The sequence below is a fragment of the Coregonus lavaretus genome (assembly GCF_964263955.1).
Source record: "Coregonus lavaretus genome assembly, contig: HAP1_SCAFFOLD_1040, whole genome shotgun sequence".
Classification (NCBI taxonomy): domain Eukaryota; kingdom Metazoa; phylum Chordata; class Actinopteri; order Salmoniformes; family Salmonidae; genus Coregonus; species Coregonus lavaretus.
The window spans coordinates 110001-131724 of NW_028160909.1; the positions used below are offsets into that span (position 1 = coordinate 110001).

The 21724-nt window shown below is 40.8% G+C and overlaps 1 protein-coding gene and 1 long non-coding RNA gene across 2 annotated transcripts in view; both read right to left on the reverse strand.

The window, feature by feature from the left end:
- LOC311121311 (NLR family CARD domain-containing protein 3-like) overlaps positions 1-4636 on the reverse strand; it is a 9682-nt gene extending 5046 nt beyond the window's left edge. Inside the window, exons 1-3 of the mRNA XM_084195816.1 lie at positions 4460-4636; positions 2274-4068; positions 1808-1981 (exon numbers count right to left, since the gene is read on the reverse strand). Coding sequence (XP_084051942.1) covers positions 1808-1981; positions 2274-4068; positions 4460-4496 — 2006 coding nt within the window. The 5' untranslated portion in view covers positions 4497-4636. The remainder of the gene's footprint in view (positions 1-1807; positions 1982-2273; positions 4069-4459) is intronic.
- Positions 4637-5175: 539 nt separating this feature from the next.
- Positions 5176-17874, reverse strand: LOC311121314. The gene is made up of 3 exons (XR_014612265.1): positions 17839-17874; positions 11049-11147; positions 5176-5235 (listed from the first exon to the last, which is right to left on the reverse strand). It is a non-coding gene; the product is annotated as an uncharacterized lncRNA (long non-coding RNA).
- Between the last annotated feature and the right edge of the window lie 3850 nt (positions 17875-21724).

A 21724-nucleotide genomic window follows, 5' to 3' on the forward strand; every position in this document is an offset into this window, starting at 1 on the left:
GAGTCAAATCATATTAAAACCACACTGCAATTCTTTGGTGGTGAAAATATATTTTTTCAACATTTTCAGATACATCAGAGTCCTGAAACCTGCCATATCTATTCATATATGTATATATACACACTACTACTAGTCGAGAGTTTGGACACACCTACACATTCAAGGGGTTTTCTTTATTTTTACTATTTTTGACATTGTAGAATAATAGTGAAGACATCAAAACTATGAAATAACACATATGGAATCATGTAATAACCAAAAAAGTGTTTAACAAATCAAAATATATTTTAGATTTTAGATTCTTCAAATAGCCACCCTTTGCCTTGATGACAGCTTTGCACACTCTTGCCATTCTCTCAACCAGCTTCATTAGGTAGTCACCTGGAATGCATTTCAATTAACAGGTGTGCCTTCTTAAAAGTTAATTTGTGGAATTTCTTTCCTTCTTAATGCGTTAGAGCCAATCAGTTGTGTTATGACAAGGTAGGGGGGTATACAGAAGATAGCCCTATTTGGTAAAAGACCAAGTCCATTTATGGCAAGAACTGCTCAAATAAGCTACGAGAAATGACAGTCCATCATTACTTTAAGACATGACGGTCAGTCAATACGGAACATTTCAACAACTTTTAAAGTTTCTTCAAGTGCAGTCGTTAAAAATATCAAGCACTATGATGAAACTGGCTCTCATGAGGACCGCCACAGGAATGGAAGACCCAAAGTTACCTCTGCTGCAGAGGATAAGTTCATCAGAGTTACCAGCCTCAGAAATTGCAGCCCAAATACATTCTTCACAGAGTTCAAGTCACAGACACAGCTCAACATCAACTGTTCAGAGGTGACTGTGTGAATCAGGCTTTCATGGTTGAATTGCTGCAAAGAAACCACTACTAAAGGACCCCAATAATAAGAAGAGACTTGCTTGGGCCAAGAATCACGAGCAATGGACATTACACAGGTGGACATTTGTCCTTTGGCCTGGAGTCCAAATTTGAGATTTTTGGTTCCAACCGCCGTGTCTTTGTGAGAAGCGGTGTGGGTGAACGGATGATCTCAGCATGTGTATTTCCCACCGTAAAGCATGGAGGAGGAGGTGTTATGGTGTGGGGGTGCTTTGCTGGTGACACTGTCTGTGATTTATTTAGAATTCAAGGCACACTTAACCAGCATGGCTACCACAGCATTCTGCAGCGATACGCCATCCCATCTGGTTTGGGCTTAGTGGGACTATCATTGGTTTTTCAGCAGGACAATTACCCAACACACTTCCAGACTGTGTAAGGAGAGGGATTGAGTGCTGCATCAGATGACCTGGCCTCCATAATCACCCGAACTCAACCCAATTGAGATGGTTTGGGATGAGTCGGACGGCAGAGTGAAGGAAAAGCAGCCAACAAGTGCTCAGCATATGTGTGAACTCCTTCAAGACTGTTGGAAAAGCATTCCAGGTGAAGCTGGTTGAGAGAATGCCAAGAGTGTGCAAAACTGTCATCAAAACAAAGGGTGGCTATTTGAAGAATTTCAAATCTAAAATATATTTTCTTTTTTGGTTACTACATTATTCCATATTTGTTATTTCATAGTTTTAATGTCTTCACTATTATTCTACAATGTAAAAAATAATAAAAATAAAGTCAAACCCTTGAATGAGTAGGTGTGTCCAAACTTTTGACTGGTACTGTATATACATGAATTAATGTATCATTATTAACAGTAGATAACATGTTTCTAAACACTACTAAATTAATTATTGTGTGTGTGTGTGTCCAATGAGTGTGTGTTCATTGAGTGATACAGGAATACTGACCTCAGAGTCTCCAGTTTACAGTGGGGATTCCCCAGGACAGCAGAGAGCAGCTTCACTCCTGTATCCTTCATGACATTGTTACTCAGATCCAGCTCTCTCAGGTGTGAGGGGTTTGACTTCAGAGCTGAGGCCAGAGAAGCACAGCCTTTCTCTGTGAGTCCACAGAATGACAGCCTGCAAAGAGATCATCATGATTTCACAAACACACTGTTAATTTAACACCAGTAGTGTAGAAGGACAATGGCAGATGCATTTGGTTTATTCTCTTAAACAACATATAGATTAATCTTCCGTCTCCTAGAATTGTATGGTCATATTGTTATACTAATGTGAACATCAATGCATTGATTCAGTAAGTTTTTCAATATAATATAATATATTACATACATATTATAATATATATTTTTCTCTAAACTGAATATTTCTTCCTGATGATTAGTACTTAAATGTCATTTTATGTACTCACAGAGCAGCTCTGGAGGCTTTGACCACTGGCAGCAGCCTCAGAAGACCTTCCTCTGATCTGGAGTATTTCTTCAGGTCAAACACATCCAGCTCCTTTTCTGAAGTCAGCAACACAAAGACCAGAGCTGACCACTGTGCAGGTGACAGTTTGGCTTCTGAGAGACTTCCTGATCTCAGGTATCTTTGGATCTCCTCCACTAGAGAATGGTCATTCAGTTCATTCAGACAGTGGAACAGATTGATGCACCTCTCTGGAGAGGGATTCTCCCTGATCTTCTCCTTGATGTACTTGACTGTTTCTTCATGGCTCTGTGAGCTGCTTCTTGTCTTTGTCAGTAGACCTCGTAAGTGCTTCTGATTGGACTCCAGTGAGAGGCCCAGAAGGAAGCGGAGGAACAGGTCCAGGTTTCCTGTCTCACTTTGTAAGGCTTTATCCACAGCACTCTTGTAGACAGTAACTTTATGCTTGTGTCTGATCCTCACAGAAAAGTTACTGGACGTTGATTGAGGTTTGGCCATTAGATTTTCATTGTTGTTGATGAATGAGAGGAACACATATACAGCAGCCAGAAACTCCTGAATGCTCAGATGCACGAAGCAGTACACCTTGTCCTGGTACAGCCCACATTCCTCTTTAAAGAGCTGTGTGCACAATCCTGAGTACACTGAGGCGTCATTGACATCAATGCCAGCCTCATTCAGGTCTTCTTCATAGAAAATCAGATTGCCCTTCACAAGCTGTTGAAAAGCCAGTTTTCCCAGTGACAGAATGCTCTCTTTATTCCAGTGTGGACCTGTCTCTTCTTTCCCAAGATACTTATCATTCTTCTGTTTGGTATGAAACTCCACAAGGTGTGAGTACATCTCAGTCAGAGTCTTGGGCATCTCTTCTGTCTTGTCTGTACTCAACATGTGTTCAAGGACTGTTGCAGAAATCCAACAGAAGACTGGAATGTGGCACATGATGTGGAGGCTCCTTGATGTCTTTATGTGTGAGATGATTCTGCTGGCCAGGTCCTCATCACTGAATCTCTTCTTGAAGTACTCCTCCTTCTGTGGGTCATTGAACCCTCGTACCTCTGTCACCTGGTCAACACACCCTGAAGGGATCTGATTGGCTGCTGCAGGTCGGGTAGTTATCCAGAGGAGAGCAGAGGGAAGCAGATTTCCCTTGATGAGATTTGTCAGCAGAACATCCACTGAGGTTGACTCTGTGACGTCACAACAGATCTTGTTCTTCTGGAAGTCTAGGGGCAGTCGGCACTCATCCAGACCATCAAAGATGAACAGAACTTTGTACTTGTCGTAGTTGGAGATTGTTGATTCTTTGGTTTCCATTGAGAAGTGATTGAGAAGTTCAATGAAAGTGTGTTTTTCCTTTTTCATCAAATTCAGCTCCCGAAAAGGGAATGAAAATACAAATTGGACATCCTGATTTGCAATTCCTTCAGCCCAGTCCAGAATGAACTTCTGCACAGAGACTGTTTTTCCAATGCCAGCGACTCCCTTTGTCAGCACAGTTCTGATAAGTTTGTCTTGTCCGGTTAAGGGTTTGAAGATGTCGTTACATTTGACTGCAGTCTCTGGTCTTGCTTGTTTCCTGGTTGTTGTCTCAATCTGTCTCAGCTCATGTTCATTATTGACCTCTCCTGTTCCACCCTCTGTGATGTAGAGCTCTGTGTAGATCTTATTGAGAAGTGTTGGGTTTCCTTGTTTAGCGATCCCCTCAAATACACATTGAAACTTCTTCTTTAGATTAGATTTGAGTTCACGTTGGCAAATCACAGCAAGCTCATCTGAATGAAGAAATAACACAGAGGATATTAATATTACGTCTGATTTAAAGCCTACAGTATTCTAGGACTGTTATGACATTTTAAATTATAATAATTATTTCGCTCAACTGACTGTATAAATGTTTTCATAATGCATTACAGTCTCTCTCTCTCTCTCTCTCTCTCTCTCTCTCTCTCTCTCTCTCTCTCTCTCTCTCTGTGTCTCCTCTGTCTCTCCTCTTCTCTCTGTCTAATTAAATCAACACATCCCTGCTGCTACTTGATGAGGTCACTAGGTGTTGTGTTAAGGCTTCTACAATATCACTGAGTTACACAGCTACTTTAGCTGTACTTTAGCTACAGCTTTTAAATGTTCTAAAACAGCATTCAACATGAGGCAGACAGCTCTTACTTTTCTCCAGTGTGTCAGCAAGCTCCTTCTGGTTCATTTTCCTCAGGACGTGCAGTGTGATCTTCAGAGCCCCCTCTCTGGCAATGCTCTCCTGCTTCTCATCTTCAGCATCCACCACTTCCTTATCCTGCTTCTGACTCTCAAAGCCTTCTGGGAGTTCTGGACTAAGAATCCTCTTGAACATCTTCAGCTCGTTCTTCACAAATGTCATAATATTCTCTTCAAGCAACTGAAATAAATCAAGTAAATCAGTTAAGCAAGAGACTAAATGCTTTCTCATTAACGAATGATTGACAGATCACCTTTACTTGAGGTAAACAAAAACAAATGTACATAACAGGACCACATACACAGAATATGGAGGCCAGGTCTGTTTGATGACTCTGGGAAGACTGACCACTGAGAATCTCTGACTCTGATCTCTCCTGTTGGTTTCTGTGGACAAAACATCAGATTACATCTCCTCATCCAGGGAGTGCACACACACACACACACACACAAACACACACACACACACACACACACACACACACACACACACACACACACACACACACACACACACACACACACACACACACACACACACACACACACACACACAGGGAGGGAATGTTGTGTTAGTTTAATATTGTTTCAGGACTATGAAAATGGAAAAAAGGTTTAGGTTAGAAAAGTCTCCCTCTCTAAACACTATAGGAAGATTCTTAGACTGGTCACTCTTCATGGAAACACAGCTGGGTACAGGGGAGGCTGGTCTCTTCTGCTTGATTGGACTTCAACACAACAGAGACAAACATTACATCTCTCATCTACTCTGAGCTCAGATGGGGAAACATAAGAAGAGTTTCATTCCAAAACGCTATATATCAATTTTCAGAAATGTTGGTAAATTATCTTTTATTGTTTAAAGAAATTATGAAAGAGATTGGTGTGTTTTTTCACTATCTAATCATGGCATGGGATTGTTCAACGACAGACATGTATTTGTTTAAAATCTATCACTTGATGGTTTCATTTCAGACAGACAAATAATCATGTTTTTTTGCAAAATGCTATATATCTGCCTTACTCTCAGAGAAATAAGTAGTACTGCTAGGTTTTACACTGTAATAATATATCTTCCTCACTCTCAGAGAAATAAGTAGTACTGCTAGGTTTTACACAGTATTAATATATCTGCCTCACTCTCAGAGAAATAAGTAGTACTGACTAGTGATTATTTACCCGGGGTTCAACACCTGCTATAGTCACTATTTAATTGCTCTTCCAAAAGCATCACAGGCCTAATACGAGATATATAGCTAACTAAAGTAATGAGTGACCATTTTAGACATGGGACATATAGTATTTGGTTGCATGCTATTTTATGTCAATCATATTGCTGCTTGTAGCCTATAACTGATGCTTCATGGTCTTATGCTGCCATCTATTGGAAATATTTAGCATTACAAGTTATTAATTTACGTACGGACATTAGTGAGGCAGCTGAAAAATAAAGTGTATTTTTCTTGTTAATTCCTTTGATCAGTCTCAAACCTGCCCCACCTATCCCATGGCAATTGCTGGACTTTCACACAGAGGTTACTAGGTCACCCAATTCAAACCATATTAGAAAAATAACACAAATGTGTCTAAGTGTTCTGCCTTGCAATAATAAATATCATAAAATAACTAATAAAAAATAAAAATAAACAGCAAAACGCTTAGACAGGTTTTGAGTAACAAAATAATACTATAATTGTATTTACTAAGTTAATATTATTAGCAAAATAGTTTATAAAAGTGTTCTAGGCTACCCTACCCTAGAATTAGGGTTACGGTTAATGCTAAAATAGGTTATAAGTAGGGTTAGAGTTTCTGTATAGCACTTTGTGACATCTGCTGGTGTAAAAAGAGCTTTATAAATACATTTGATTGATTGTTAGGTTTAGGGTTTTTATGGCAAAAAACAGTATGGGTTTATGGCACTCTTGCTCCTCCTTGTGGCCATATGTGGGTACTACATAACTCATTCATCACATTTACATTTTTTTTTTAGTCACAGGTCTCCCGGTCGCGGCCGGCTACAACAGTCTGGATTCGAACCAGGATCTCTAGTGGCCTTAGACCACTGCGGGAGACCTGACACTTCATGACACTTGCTAGGCTTAGGCTCATAATCTGAGGTAGCAACTGCGTCTGATCTACAAATCCATTAGCTAGACCACCAGATTAGACAACAATCACCCCATTATACCCATTTGGTTTGCAACTCAGTGAACCTGCGCAGCATTCGCTCAATTTGATGCCTATGAACGAAGATTTCGATGCATATCAAATTATCCAGCAGCCATTTAGAAACAACAAGTCCTCAAAAAAATGGTTATTTCTTAATTAAAAAATGTCTTCTGGCTGTTTAAAATCGGCCACATCTTGAAAAAGAGGACAGGGACTTGCGTTTTGTTTAGATTGTACACTTTTTTCTTAAAACAAATATGGTTAACCATGACCAGAAAATGTTTAATGTTTGATGGCTATCCGCCAGCCATCGCCTCTAAAACTGTGTCTCACCTCACTATAGGTGACCACAACATGTACTCAGGTGAACAGTGTGCGCGCTACCAAGTAGCCGTAACCTTGTTAATAATAAGTTACCTGAGGTAAACCTACAGGGTTAACGCTCACCAAGTACCCGTAACCTTGTTAATAATAAGTTACCTGAGGTAAACCTACAGGGTTAATGCTCACCAAGTAGCTGTAACCTTGGTAATAATAAGTTACCTGAGGTAAACCTACAGGGTTAACGCTCACCAAGTAGCAGTAACCTTGGTAATAATAAGTTACCTGAGGTAAACCTACAGGGTTAACGCTCACCAAGTAGCCGTAACCTTGGTAATAATAAGTTACCTGAGATAAACCTACAGGGTTAACGCTCACCAAGTATCCGTAACCTTGTTAATAATAAGTTACCTGAGGTAAACCTACAGGGTCAACGCTCACCAAGTAGCCGTAACCTTGTTAATAATAAGTTACCTGATGTAAACCTACAGGGTTAATGCTCACCAAGTAGCCGTAACCTTGTTAATAATAAGTTACCTGAGGTAAACCTACAGGGTTAACGCTCAACAAGTAGCTGTAACCTTGTTAATAATAAGTTACCTGAGGTAAACCTACAGGGTTAACGCTCACCAAGTAGCTGTAACCTTGGTAATAATAAGTTACCTGAGGTAAACCTACAGGGTTAACGCTCACCAAGTAGCTGTAACCTTGGTAATAATAAGTTACCTGAGATAAACCTACAGGGTTAACGCTCACCAAGTATCCGTAACCTTGTTAATAATAAGTTACCTGAGGTAAACCTACAGGGTCAACGCTCACCAAGTAGCCGTAACCTTGTTAATAATAAGTTACCTGAGGTAAACCTACAGGGTTAATGCTCACCAAGTAGCCGTAACCTTGTTAATAATAAGTTACCTGAGGTAAACCTACAGGGTTAACGCTCACCAAGTAGCCGTAACCTTGGTAATAATAAGTTACCTGAGATAAACCTACAGGGTTAACGCTCACCAAGTATCCGTAACCTTGTTAATAATAAGTTACCTGAGGTAAACCTACAGGGTCAACGCTCACCAAGTAGCCGTAACCTTGTTAATAATAAGTTACCTGAGGTAAACCTACAGGGTTAACGCTCACCAAGTACCCGTAACCTTGTTAATAATAAGTTACCTGAGGTAAACCTACAGGGTTAATGCTCACCAAGTAGCTGTAACCTTGGTAATAATAAGTTACCTGAGGTAAACCTACAGGGTTAACGCTCACCAAGTAGCAGTAACCTTGGTAATAATAAGTTACCTGAGGTAAACCTACAGGGTTAACGCTCACCAAGTAGCCGTAACCTTGGTAATAATAAGTTACCTGAGATAAACCTACAGGGTTAACGCTCACCAAGTATCCGTAACCTTGTTAATAATAAGTTACCTGAGGTAAACCTACAGGGTCAACGCTCACCAAGTAGCCGTAACCTTGTTAATAATAAGTTACCTGAGGTAAACCTACAGGGTTAATGCTCACCAAGTAGCCGTAACCTTGTTAATAATAAGTTACCTGAGGTAAACCTACAGGGTTAACGCTCAACAAGTAGCTGTAACCTTGTTAATAATAAGTTACCTGAGGTAAACCTACAGGGTTAACGCTCACCAAGTAGCTGTAACCTTGGTAATAATAAGTTACCTGAGGTAAACCTACAGGGTTAACGCTCACCAAGTAGCTGTAACCTTGGTAATAATAAGTTACCTGAGATAAACCTACAGGGTTAACGCTCACCAAGTATCCGTAACCTTGTTAATAATAAGTTACCTGAGGTAAACCTACAGGGTCAACGCTCACCAAGTAGCCGTAACCTTGTTAATAATAAGTTACCTGAGGTAAACCTACAGGGTTAATGCTCACCAAGTAGCCGTAACCTTGTTAATAATAAGTTACCTGAGGTAAACCTACAGGGTTAACGCTCACCAAGTAGCCGTAACCTTGGTAATAATAAGTTACCTGAGATAAACCTACAGGGTTAACGCTCACCAAGTATCCGTAACCTTGTTAATAATAAGTTACCTGAGGTAAACCTACAGGGTCAACGCTCACCAAGTAGCCGTAACCTTGTTAATAATAAGTTACCTGAGGTAAACCTACAGGGTTAATGCTCACCAAGTAGCCGTAACCTTGTTAATAATAAGTTACCTGAGGTAAACCTACAGGGTTAATGCTCACCAAGTAGCCGTAACCTTGTTAATAATAAGTTACCTGAGGTAAACCTACAGGGTTAACGCTCACCAAGTAGCCATAACCTTGTTAATAATAAGTTACCTGAGGTAAACCTACAGGGTTAACGCTCACCAAGTAGCCGTAACCTTGTTAATAATAAGTTACCTGAGGTAAACCTACAGGGTTAGCGCTCACCAAGTAGCTGTAACCTTGTTAATAATAAGTTACCTGAGGTAAACCTACAGGGTTAACGCAGGCAGGTCTCATTGATAACAATAGTGTAGCTGGCATTGTGACGCAGAACAATGGGCTGGGAATAGAACGTTCTGAAGGCGAGTCGGTGTCACGGAGCTCAATAGAACTAATAGGAGCTGGTAGGGTGAAAAATGACCTAAAGTAAGGCCTGTTTTTTCGCAATTACATCATAACCAGGGACAGAAGGTAATATTATGAAACTGGGCTCCATGGCGGATGCAATGAACTAATTTTATCAGAAAAAAACGTTGTAAAAAATGTCACTTGAGGCGCCCCGAAAATAATATTCAAAAGTTCAGTCCTTGGACACAGAGGGATTAAACACTAAAGTTACCGTCCATCTAGTGAAGAGAGGAGAACCGGACAGAGGGATGGTAGGTAGCCAGCATCCGTCAACGAGAGAGGGAGAAGCCCTCCACGGTATTTAACAGGTGGAAGAAACAACCAGGGAGCTCCATCGGTCCACAAGAAATGCAGGCAGCCGGTGATGATGTAGTGGTAGCTAGGATAACTAGGATGCTACTGGTAAAGAGTAGCTAGCTTAGCTAGCTGTACCGACTAGCTTGGATAGCTAGCAGGTCGTTCGTCTGTCCCTCGAGGATGATTACGAACCCGTTGAACCACACAATTAAACAAGACTAGCGAGTGAAAAGGATCTGGCTACACTCATACTGTCACTGACCATTAAGCAAAAAAGCAAATTGAACAATAAACTTCGGTGTCTCAACACTGTAACGAACTCCGTCGTTATTTCCCAACATCACCTCTGCCCACTCTGCGCGTAACTGGACAATATGCTTGGCGCCAAACCGTACGTGGACGCGGACAGTTCTGTACGGGGACGCGGACAGTTTCAGAACGCGGACATGAGCAGAGCAACACAATAAACTAAACCCAGTCTTTACAGTGGCTTACATTAGTAATATTCATTTTTATATATATATATATGTAAAACAAACATTCTAAGTTTTTTTATAACAATATTTTGAGATCTGGGCCCATATCCACAAAGTGTCTCAGAGTAGAAAATGTGTTGTATAAGTGCTGAGAATAAAGCCATTGTAGTCCTACTCTTATGGGTATAAATTAAAGCTATGCATGAAGCCTCTTTATTCATAAGCGTCCCACCTAGTTGGCAGATATTTAGGACACCTCATGAGCTGTCCTAACCAGTTAAGAGGTACCAGCAGGTGTCTTGATAATAGAAACATGCAGCGAGTCAGTGGTTCCTGTGCAACATGTAATTGCTTTGGAGCAGTGGTGACCTGTCATTCAGGGCAGAGCCCCACCTGTTTAGCAGATGCTCTTACCCAGAGCGATTTACAGTAAGTGCATTCATCTTAAGATAGCTAGGTGAGACAACCAGATAATACAGTCAAATATACAGGATACGAACATTCAATTTCAGCTAAACAATGGATATATAGCGTTTTGCAATAAAAATAATAATAATTATCTACATCTAAAATCTATTAATTAAACATCTGAGAACAGTAATATTGAAGGTACCCATAAGCAACCATTTCTGATTATTGTGGAAATAGCATTTAGGAAATAAACTCTTAATAATTCTTAAACAAAATTGTCATCTCACCTCTTAGCTTTGGTGTCATGTTCCCCAGAGAGACTCATTTTAGAGGCAGGGCCCCCCTCCTCTCTCTCCCCAGAGAGACTCATTTTAGACCACTGACCCCTAAACAGAGATCCAACATGTTGGTTGTAGTTAACACAGTAATTCTTGAATGTGAATTGTTATCATTTATTAATTATCTCTTACAAAACATTTACTAACAGACATATCGAAACAGTCAGGCTATTTAATGCAATCAAATGAACATCTGGTTGTGACATCTCTTCTCCATGTTAACTGTCAATAATAATAATAAGTCACTGTTTGTTAAGGTAGTTATAGACAGTGCAGCAACACAAGGCCATGTCTCACACTTATTTGTATTCATTAAAAGTCAGCCAATTATTATCTTTAAATCTGTTCTTTTCTAAACTTGTCTGAGAGTGTAGACAGAAGGGCTAAAACTGGCTTGATTGATCTGGGGGGGATCAGTGATCTATACAGAAAGGTTTTTTGCAACAATTAAGAGATTTTTTATTATTTAAAGTAGGCTAGGTTATAATGTATAACAGTAATTTTTTGTGTAAAGCAGATCAAGGTCTATACCTCAGCCAGTGGTGACCCGTCATTCAGGGCAGGTGGCCTTTCCTGTTGTGCATGTTATTTTGGCATTAATACATGTCACATATCAGTGTGCTAACAATGTAAAAAATATATACACTACCGGTCAAAAGTTTTAGAACACATACTCATTCAAGGGTTTTTCTTTATTTTGTACTATTTTCTACATTGTAGAATAATAGTGAAGACATCAAAACTATGAAATAACACATATGGTATCATGTAGTAACCAAAAACGTGTTAAACAAATCAAAATGTATTTTATATTTGAGATTCTTCAAAAGCCACCCTTTTTCCTTGATGACAGCTTTGCACACTCTTGGCATTCTCTCAACCAGCGACCCGTCATTAAGGGCAGGTGGCCTTTCCTGTTTTGCATGTTATTTTGGCATTAATACGTGTCACATATCAGTTTGCAAACAATGTAAAAATATATATATATCATTGAGTTAATATAGACACAGTCTCTTTTTTGTTTTCTTGAGTAAGGCAGCTCCAAAATGCAGGTGTTTCAGCCTAGCTCAGTGCTTTCTGTGGTGGTGGGGCAAGCCAGAAGAAAATACAGAGCGCTGCGCCGTGATTGGCTCAGTGTTCTGTCACTCATGGGGACACTACGTCACTGCCAAGTCTAAGAGTAGAGCTAGAAAATTCAAGCCCCTTGGGTGCTGCCACAGAGTTACATTAGAAGTGCCCATCCACGAAGGTCATTGGCCACAGATAAAATGACATCAAATCACATTATATCTACAGTAGCTTTGATTGGACTGATCATGTCAACATCATACTTTCAAAATCTTAGCCAGCAGTCATCATCATGAATCAAGTCGACAATCTACAGGCAAATCCTTTTTAATCCTTGTCATATGAAGAGAAATAATGAAGAGAAATGATAGGACAGCTGTTGGGACTCTGCTGTTGGGACTCTGCTGTTGGGACTCTGCTGTTGGGACTCTGCTGTCGGGACTCTGCTGTTGGGACTCTGCTGTTGGGACTCTGCTTTATGTCGGCCCTAACAGTTTGTGGGCACCGTTTGTCACCGTTATAGTGCAATGAATGTATTGTTTAGTGTTGTGTTGTGGAGTGGCTTTGCTGGCATGCATCCCCCTTTATTTATGTTTTGCCCCACCAAGATTGACATGCTAAAATCACCACTGACCTCAGCTATAGCCTAGATGACCAGCCTAAACCTGTTCAGATCAGTTCCCATAAGGTTATAACAGTAACAGTAGCAGGAGCCTAGTCCTGATACAGATGGAGGTCTATACCTCAGCTATAGCCTACATATCCTAGATGACCAGCCTAAACCTGTTCAGATCAGTTCCCATAACGTTACAGGCCTACCAGTAGCAGGACAGAGCTTGTACACTATATATATAAAAGTATGTGGACACCCCTTCAAATGAGTGGATTCGGCTATTTCAGTCACACTCGTTGCTGACAGGTGTATGAAATCGAGCACACAGCCATGCAATCTCCATAGACAAACATTGGCAGTAGAATGGCCTTACTGAAGAGCTCAGTGACTTTCAACGTGGCACCGTCATAGGATGCCACCTTTCCAACAAGTCATATTTCTGCCCTGCTAGAGCTGCCCCGGTCAACACTAAGTGCTGTTATTGTGAAGTGGAAACATCTAGGAGCAACAACTGCTCAACCGTGAAGTGGTAGGCCACACAAGCTCACAGAAATATTAACATCATTAAATGAACTGCATTGCCATGAACAGATCTGTGACTTTATGGTCATTTAAATGGGGTTGAATATCCATCCCATCAGATTGTGTAAAGGATTTTATGAGTTCTGAAAAATACTGACTTGGAAGCATCTCTCTGACCTCACCCTGCTGAAACACACCCAAGTAAAGACCACATAGCTACAGTTATATGCTTTTCTGTTTTTACCCACTTTTACAGCCAATGTGTGCACTGGCATCCATATGAATCAGTGGAAAATACAGACTAGTTAGCCACCTCCCAATAGATGGACCCCACGCAGAACTTTCAGCAATGAAGCATCTTCAGTAAGCGAGTATTCCAGACACTCTCTTCTTATGAACAAGTTGCTATTAAATGAAGGTTTTTGGACAGAAAACCTGCGGCTACGGTAGGATTCTAGCGTAATCTGGGCTGGCACATCTGTTCCAAGATAGTCAGGAACAGTCGGAGGTGGAGGGGGCTGTGGAGCCATTTTCCTGGCGGTGCTTGTGGAAGGGTGGGTAGGCTCTGCACACGGAGCTAACTGGAGCTCGGCAGCATCATAACTGTTGGGCTTGCCGGCGGCCTCGCTGGTTTGATGATGCTGCTGCTGCTCATCACTCTTCCTTTGGCTTTGTTTGGCTACTTTTTGTACCATTGTCTGAAGAAGCCTATTGTGGTGAAACGTCAGAGTACGTTTTTTGTTGTTGAAACTTTTAAATGAGCCACATGGATGCTAACTGGGGACTCAGGTAAAACTAGACAAATACACCTTTTTATTTTGGTATTTTGGGGACCAAATAAATGTATACCAACAGTGGACAATTCCCAGCAAAAGCATGGAGCTCCAACTCTCTAGTGGAGAATAGAGGGAGTATTCCCCTAGGAGAATCCAGAGTGGCTCACTGAAGAAAAACATATTGGAGAATAACAACAATCTCAATCTGAAGCTACAAAGAAAAAAGGGGAATTCCTCTGAAAATCAGGAACACCATTCTTCCTCCTGCCCCACCTATTGTCCCTGTATGAATATTAGTTGGCATCTAATTGGAGAACATACTGCTTTATAGATCCCAGCCTGACAAACAATTGTTTGGGCCTTACTTTGAGCACTTTGCACTGTGCCTCCATTGAGTCTCCATGTGTCAAGCAGTACAGAGAAACACCCTCTAGATGACAGCAGAGGCCTGCTCTTGGATCTACCCTGTCTAACCACCAGTTTAGTGACCTTGTTCCATCAATATGTCCATACTACTTCACGACCGATTTGAGGCCTTGACCAGCAATGTCCCATTGGGCTCAACCAAGCCGAGAGTGAGGTTCTAGAAAGAGGACTGACTTTCATACCAACTCCTAAACAGGTGGACTGCGGGGAGCTCCGGAGGGATCTACACTTCTATCATAGAAGATTGAAGTTATTAGATCATTTTGATTATGAAACAGATTTTCCTCATATACTATTTCCAAACCCCTCACATTGGGAACCTCAGTTGGAGTCAGTGTCAGAAACTATACAGACTGTTATACGTAGGGATGTGGCTTCCTTTTCACAATTCAGAACCAGACCTGTATATCAGCTTAACCTTACACATTTTTCAAAAATCAAGCTCTAGAAACATTGAACATCAGAATATAGTGATTAAACCAGCAGATAAGGGGCCTCAGATTGTTGTAATGGATAAAGTGAATATCTTCTTGAAGCCAATAGACAATAGGATAATGGTAAACACTATGTTCCATTGTCCCACTCAACACAACCGGAAAACACAAAGATTAATCCAGGAGATAGTGAGTAAACTATATGAGGATAAGTACATTACAGATAAACAGATGGTCTATCTTTTTGGAGCAGATTCTCCAAGGCCTAGGCAGTTTTACTTACTGCCTAAAATACATATCTCCTGAGACGTTGGCGGTTCCCTACGGCTGACCAATAGTAAGTGATTGTGTCTCAGAGTCTTCCTGTATTGCTGATTATAATGACTTTTATATCAACCCTCTATCCCAGAAACACCCCAGGTATGTTAAGGATAGTTATGAATGCAGGGTTTATTACTATTGTATTACTCTTTATATTAACTTAGCTACTGACTTGTTCTATTGTTGTTGTCAAGAGGTTAACTTGCTAGTCAGCATTTCATTGCACTGTTAACTCCATGTATATGACAAATAAACCAACATGAACGTAGAAGGGAAGGGGGAGGGCAGCCAGAAAGGGAGGGGAAAAGATGGCCAGCTAAATTACAGTATGTGTCCTCAAATGTTATGTCATCTAAACATCTCACATTAGCTGGAAGAACTGACAAATGAAATGAATCATAGAGGTCTTCTAACTTATTCCATTCTACAGGTCCATTGTTTTGTCTCATGTCTCTTTATATTCACATACTGTACATAAGCAAGTGGCTAGGTTATTATTTTTTAAACTGTGATGTAACTGAACATCCACTAGGTGGAGCCAGTGGTACACTTGATTAGAGCCTTGCTTTGGCATGTCATTTCATGGTTCTGAGATACTTCGAGACATTTCACATAAAATTGAAATTTGTTTGGTAAAAACAGTAGGATAAATACATATGTAGGTATATATATATATATATATATATATATATATATATATATATATATATATATATATATATATATATATATATATATAATATTATACTAACATTCTAGATACACACAAACAATCAAGTGACTAGTAATTTTTATGTAACTGTGGGGTAACGGTACATCCACTAGGTGGAGCCAGTGGTCCCCTCTTGAGTAGAGACTTGGTTTGGCATGCATTTTCATGGGTTCTGACATACCTTGAGACATGTCACATAAAATGTACATTTGTTTGGTATAAACAGTAGGATATATACATATGTAGGTAGAGTCCATTCTCGTTTAAAAAAATCAATAACACAACATCTCATTCATTATATATTATATCATTTTATACAATACGTTATTAAAAACATTCATTTATAATATACAACATAAATAATATATATATATTACAGTGAAATGCTTACTTACAGCCCTTAACCAACAGTGCATTTATTTTAAACAAAAAAAGTAAGAATAAAACAACAACAAAAAAAGTGTTGAGAAAAAAAGAGCAGAAGTAAAATAAAGTGACAGTAGGGAGGCTATATATACAGTAAAATAAAGTGACAGTATGGAGGCTATATATACAGGGGGGTACCGTTGCAGAGTCAATGTGCGGGGGCACCGGCTAGTTGAGGTAGTTGAGGTAATATGTACATGTGGGTAGAGTTAAAGTGACTATGCATAAATACTTAACAGAGTAGCAGCAGCGTAAAAAGGATGGGGTGGGGGGGCAGTGCAAATAGTCCGGGTAGCCATGATTAGCTGTTCAGGAGTCTTATGGCTTGGGGGTAGAAGCTGTTGAGAAGTCTTTTGGACCTAGACTTGGCACTCCGGTACCGCTTGCCGTGCGGTAGCAGAGAGAACAGTCTATGACTAGGGTGGCTGGAGTCTTTGACAATTTTGAGGGCCTTCCTCTGACACCGCCTGGTATAGAGGTCCTGGATGGCAGGGAGCTTTGCCCCAGTGATGTACTGGGCCGTACGCACTACCCTCTGTAGTGCCTTGCGGTCAGAGGCCAAGCAGTTGCCATACCAGGCGGTGATGCAACCAGTCAGGATGCTCTCGATGGTGCAGCTGTAGAATTTTTTGAGGATCTGAGGACCCATGCCAAATCTTTTTAGTCTCCTGAGGGGGAATAGGCTTTGTCGTGCCCTCTTTACGACTGTCTTGGTGTGTTTGGACCATGATAGTTCGTTGGTGATGTGGACACCAAGGAACTTGAAGCTCTCAACCTGTTCTACTACAGCCCCGTCGATGAGAATGGGGGCGTGCTCAGTCCTCTTTTTTTTCCTGTAGTCCACAATCATCTCCTTTGTCTTGGTCACGTTGAGGGAGAGGTTGTTGTCCTGGCACCACACGGCCAGATCTCTGACCTCCTCCCTATAGGCTGTCTCATCGTTGTCGGTGATCAGGCCTACCACTGTTGTGTCGTCGGCAAACTTAATGATGGTGTTGGAGTCGTGCCTGGCCATGCAGTCATGGGTGAACAGAGAGTACAGGAGGGGACTGAGCACGCACCCCTGAGGGGCCCCCGTGTTGAGGATCAGTGTGGCAGATGTGTTGTTACCTACCCTTACCACCTGGGGGCGGCCCGTCAGGAAGTCCAGGATCCAGTTGCAGAGGGAGGTGTTTAGTCCCAGGATCCTTAGCTTAGTGATGAGCTTAGAGGGCACTATGGTGTTGAATGCTGAGCTGTAGTCAATGAATAGCATTCTCACGTAGGTGTTCCTCTTGTCCAGGTGGGAAAGGGCAGTGTGGAGTGCGATAGAGATTGCATCATCTGTGGATCTGTTGGGGCGGTATGCAAATTGGAGTGGGTCTAGGGTTTCTGGGATTATGCTGTTGATGTGAGCCATTAGAATAGACTATTGTTCAGATTATTGTTCAGAAATACTTACTTTATTTTTCAGTTCTCTCCATATAGTGTTTTCTGCTCTGTCATCTCCAAATGGATCCTGTACTTTGAGTTTCATCTCAGTCGCCTCCCCACCCTGATAATCAAGTGTTTTATTGGTATCTTCCACTAGAGGGCAGTAAACCCCTGCTGTACCAGCCACCACGTTGACATGCACACCAATATCCCGTTATTATTCAGGATACTTCAGTATTCTGTTTTTGAGTTGATGCATGTTCACATCTTATCCCTGTTACAGATGTTTCTGAGGTCTGCTCAGGCTCAGTTTCACATATCATGTGTGATTATGTTTTCATCTGATTGTCAAACAAATCACTTCAAAAATTAGGCCACCTGTGCAGCTTGATCCAGTCAGCCAGATCCTGTGCAAAATGTCCAAATGTCATCGGTTTGAACGGTTTAATGAGGTTGATAAGGTTGAAAATACTGTTTGCATAATAGTGTCAAAAATAACACCTTACAGTCTCATTCACATTATCTCAAGAGATACTGAAATGAATAACATTTATCCACCCCTGTTCCCCAGACAAAATGAACATTTGTTGTATCATTTAAATGCAAGAAATCCATAATTCTGCAGGAGTTCATATTATATTAGGTTACAGGCCTACAGTCAGTGTCCAGATTTCAGTTACTATTCCATTTAACCCATATGAAAATGCATCAAATTCCCTTTCAGGATCCATATTTTGGTATTTTTAAGGTAAATGATAAAGACTGCTGTCTATTGAAACGTTGGTCATCAGGTTATTACATTATTTCATCTGAGCTCATAGAGTGTGAGACTCTCCTTTTATTTTACAAGTGTTCTCCTCTGCTAGCCAGCACCTCTCCTAAACAGGTGTTCTCCTCTGTTAGCCAGCACCTCTCCTAAACAGGTGTTCTCCTCTGTTAGCCAGCACCTCTCCTAAACAGGTGTTCTCCTCTGTTAGCCAGCACCTCTCCTAAACAGGTGTTCTCCTCTGTTAGCCAGCACCTCTCCTAAACAGGTGTTCTACTCTGCTACCCAACACCTCTCCTAAACAGGTGTTCTACTCTGTTAGCCAGCACCTCTCCTAAACAGGTGTTCTACTCTGCTACCCAGCACCTCTCCTAAACAGGTGTTCTACTCTGCTACCCAGCACCTCTCCTAAACAGGTGTTCTACTCTGCTACCCAGCACCTCTCCTAAACAGGTGTTCTACTCTGCTACCCAGCACCTCTCCTAAACAGGTGTTCTACTCTGCTACCCAGCACCTCTCCTAAACAGGTGTGTGTTTATTTTGCCTCCAGTTTAAGGTAAAGGACACCTGACATTATATTTAAAGCCTTTTGGAATCCACATTTTACACTAAATAAGAAGTGATATTTCCTGGGGCCAGAAAAGGCTCTGCATGGTAGGAATGGCCCAGCAGCACTCCAACACTAGTTTGGTGAATTCCAAATGTTCCCTTTATTCTAGATTATTAACCTGAAATACTCACTTTACTTTGAAACTGCATTGCAGTTTAGAGATTAAACTATGAGCTGCTCTGTCATCTCAAAATGGCCCCTGTACAGATACTTTGTTATTTTCAGTTTCAACTGCAGTCATGGCCTCACCCCTTTATATACCAATAGTAACCAGAGGGTGGCGCTAACAGTCAGTTTCATGTGATTGCAGTAACTCCTGACATTGTGCCAAATCTTGCTTCAATTTTTTTTATAGTCCTTCTTCAAGACATCTCTTACATTATTTTAGCTAAACTTATAATTTACTCCAAACCAGGTTTAGTTGTGTTTTTTTTCTCTCCAAAATATGATTTACTGTAGGCCTATAATAATTGTTAACAGTGCTCAAATAAACTGTCTTAAATGATCTGATGATTAGTTGAATCAGGTGTGTATATGCTGGCCAAGAACAAAAGGATTGAGAAACCCTGAGATAAACATCAAACCATATCATTGAAAAGCTCCTGCACCATCTTCACCAGACGTTTTGCTGATAACATGTGATCAGTACCTTTGTCCATTGAACAAACATGGTTCCAGTACAAAGACAGTGTTCCAAACAGAATGTTGTAGACTAACTATATTGGAAAAGGCCCAGGTAAAATGAACAGCTGTATATATCAAACTGTGAGACTAAGAATGAGCTGTTTTCTAATATTGCACCAATGTTTTATATCAGGACCTCGGACAGCTGTTGCTAGCGAGCGCAGGAGAAATGCAAGGCGTGCCGTGCTGAGTTCAGCACCGCGGCAGCGGAGAATGGAGAGCGCCACTAACGACAAATAGGAAGACCACAAGATGGTCTTTGTCTTCTGTAAACATTGCACTTTGAAATGAGGATATTAATCTGTGATTTTCAACCATCTGACCTGCTGCTGTCTGATTCATGTCATCTGATTAAGTTACCAGACGTTTGACTGATGGCAAAACCCAAGAACAGAGCATGTGTAAAATCCTTCGCATGATATGGTTTTCCATAAGCAAAGTCGACATTAGATTGCAGTTTAAACCACCTCGACAGAATGTATCTAACGAGCTCTAGAGCGCCTAAAGTAGTTTTCCTGTGATTTGTCACCTTATTTCTTGGTGCGCATCAGTTCTACAGCGTTAATATGTTTTCTGAAATAAGGGTTGCAAAATAGGTGTCTCCTTAATGACAATCTAAATAACATGTATAATAGTCTACCTTATATCTCATTCCAGGTATTCATTCTCTTACTCTGTCCTTTAGAATAGATTATTGTTTAGATTATTGTTCAGAAATACTTACTTTATTATTCAGTTCTCTCCATATAGTGTTTTCTGCTCTGTCATCTCAATCAAATGGATCCTGTACAGCTCAGCCGCAACCCCACCCTGATAATAAAGTGTTTTATTGGTACCTTCCACTAGATGGCAGTAAACACCTGCTGTAACTAGACTACGACTATGTGTTCGGTTTCATACATGCAGTTTCCCAGAGGAGGAGTGCTGATCTAGGATCAGGTCCCCCCCTGTCCATTTAATCTGTTTCATTATGATCTAAAAGGAAAAACTGATCCCAGATCAGTACTCCTACTCTTTATGAATACTGTCACAGGTGACTCCTCAAGACGAGACTCATGATTTATAAGTTATATTCTTCAAGAATGAATTAATATCATGAATTGAACTGCTTTGCCATGAACAGATCTGTGAGGTCTTAACTTAAAGGTACTATATAGACCTTATGGTTATTTTAATGGAGTTGAACATTCATCCCATCAGATTGTGTGAAGGATTTTAGGAGTTCAGAAAAATACTGACTGACCTCACCCTCTCTGACCTCACCCTGCTGAAACACACTCAACTAAAGACCACATAGCTACAGTTATATGCTTGTCAGGTTTTACCCACTTTTACACCCACTGGCATCCATATGAATCAGTGGAATATACTGACTAGTTAGCCATCTCCCAATAAGGGTTCAGCAAATCTATTTTATTGGTCACATACACATATTTAGCAGATGCTATGGAGGGTGTAGTAAAATGCTTGTGTTCCTAGCTCAGTGCAGTAATATCTAACAATACACAACAATACACACAGATCTAAAAAGGAAAACAATGGAATTAAGAAATATATAAATATTAGGAGGACATCAAGCATACAGCACTAAACAGACAGACATCTCAGGACATCAACAACCCCTGGGGGGCATATCAACATTCTACATGGACTTCCTCTCCTTGTCTCCTCTCCTTGTCTCCTCTCCTTCATCTCAACTACATGAGAGAACTGGACAGGTGAAAGCAATGTTTCCACACCTAGTACTATCTTAAGGGGCCAAGACAAATGCGCTGTAAGACGTTGGTACCCAGGTGATAATGTGTCTCTCTCCTCCCTGGTTGAATGATGCCAATGGATGAACGGCCGATGGAA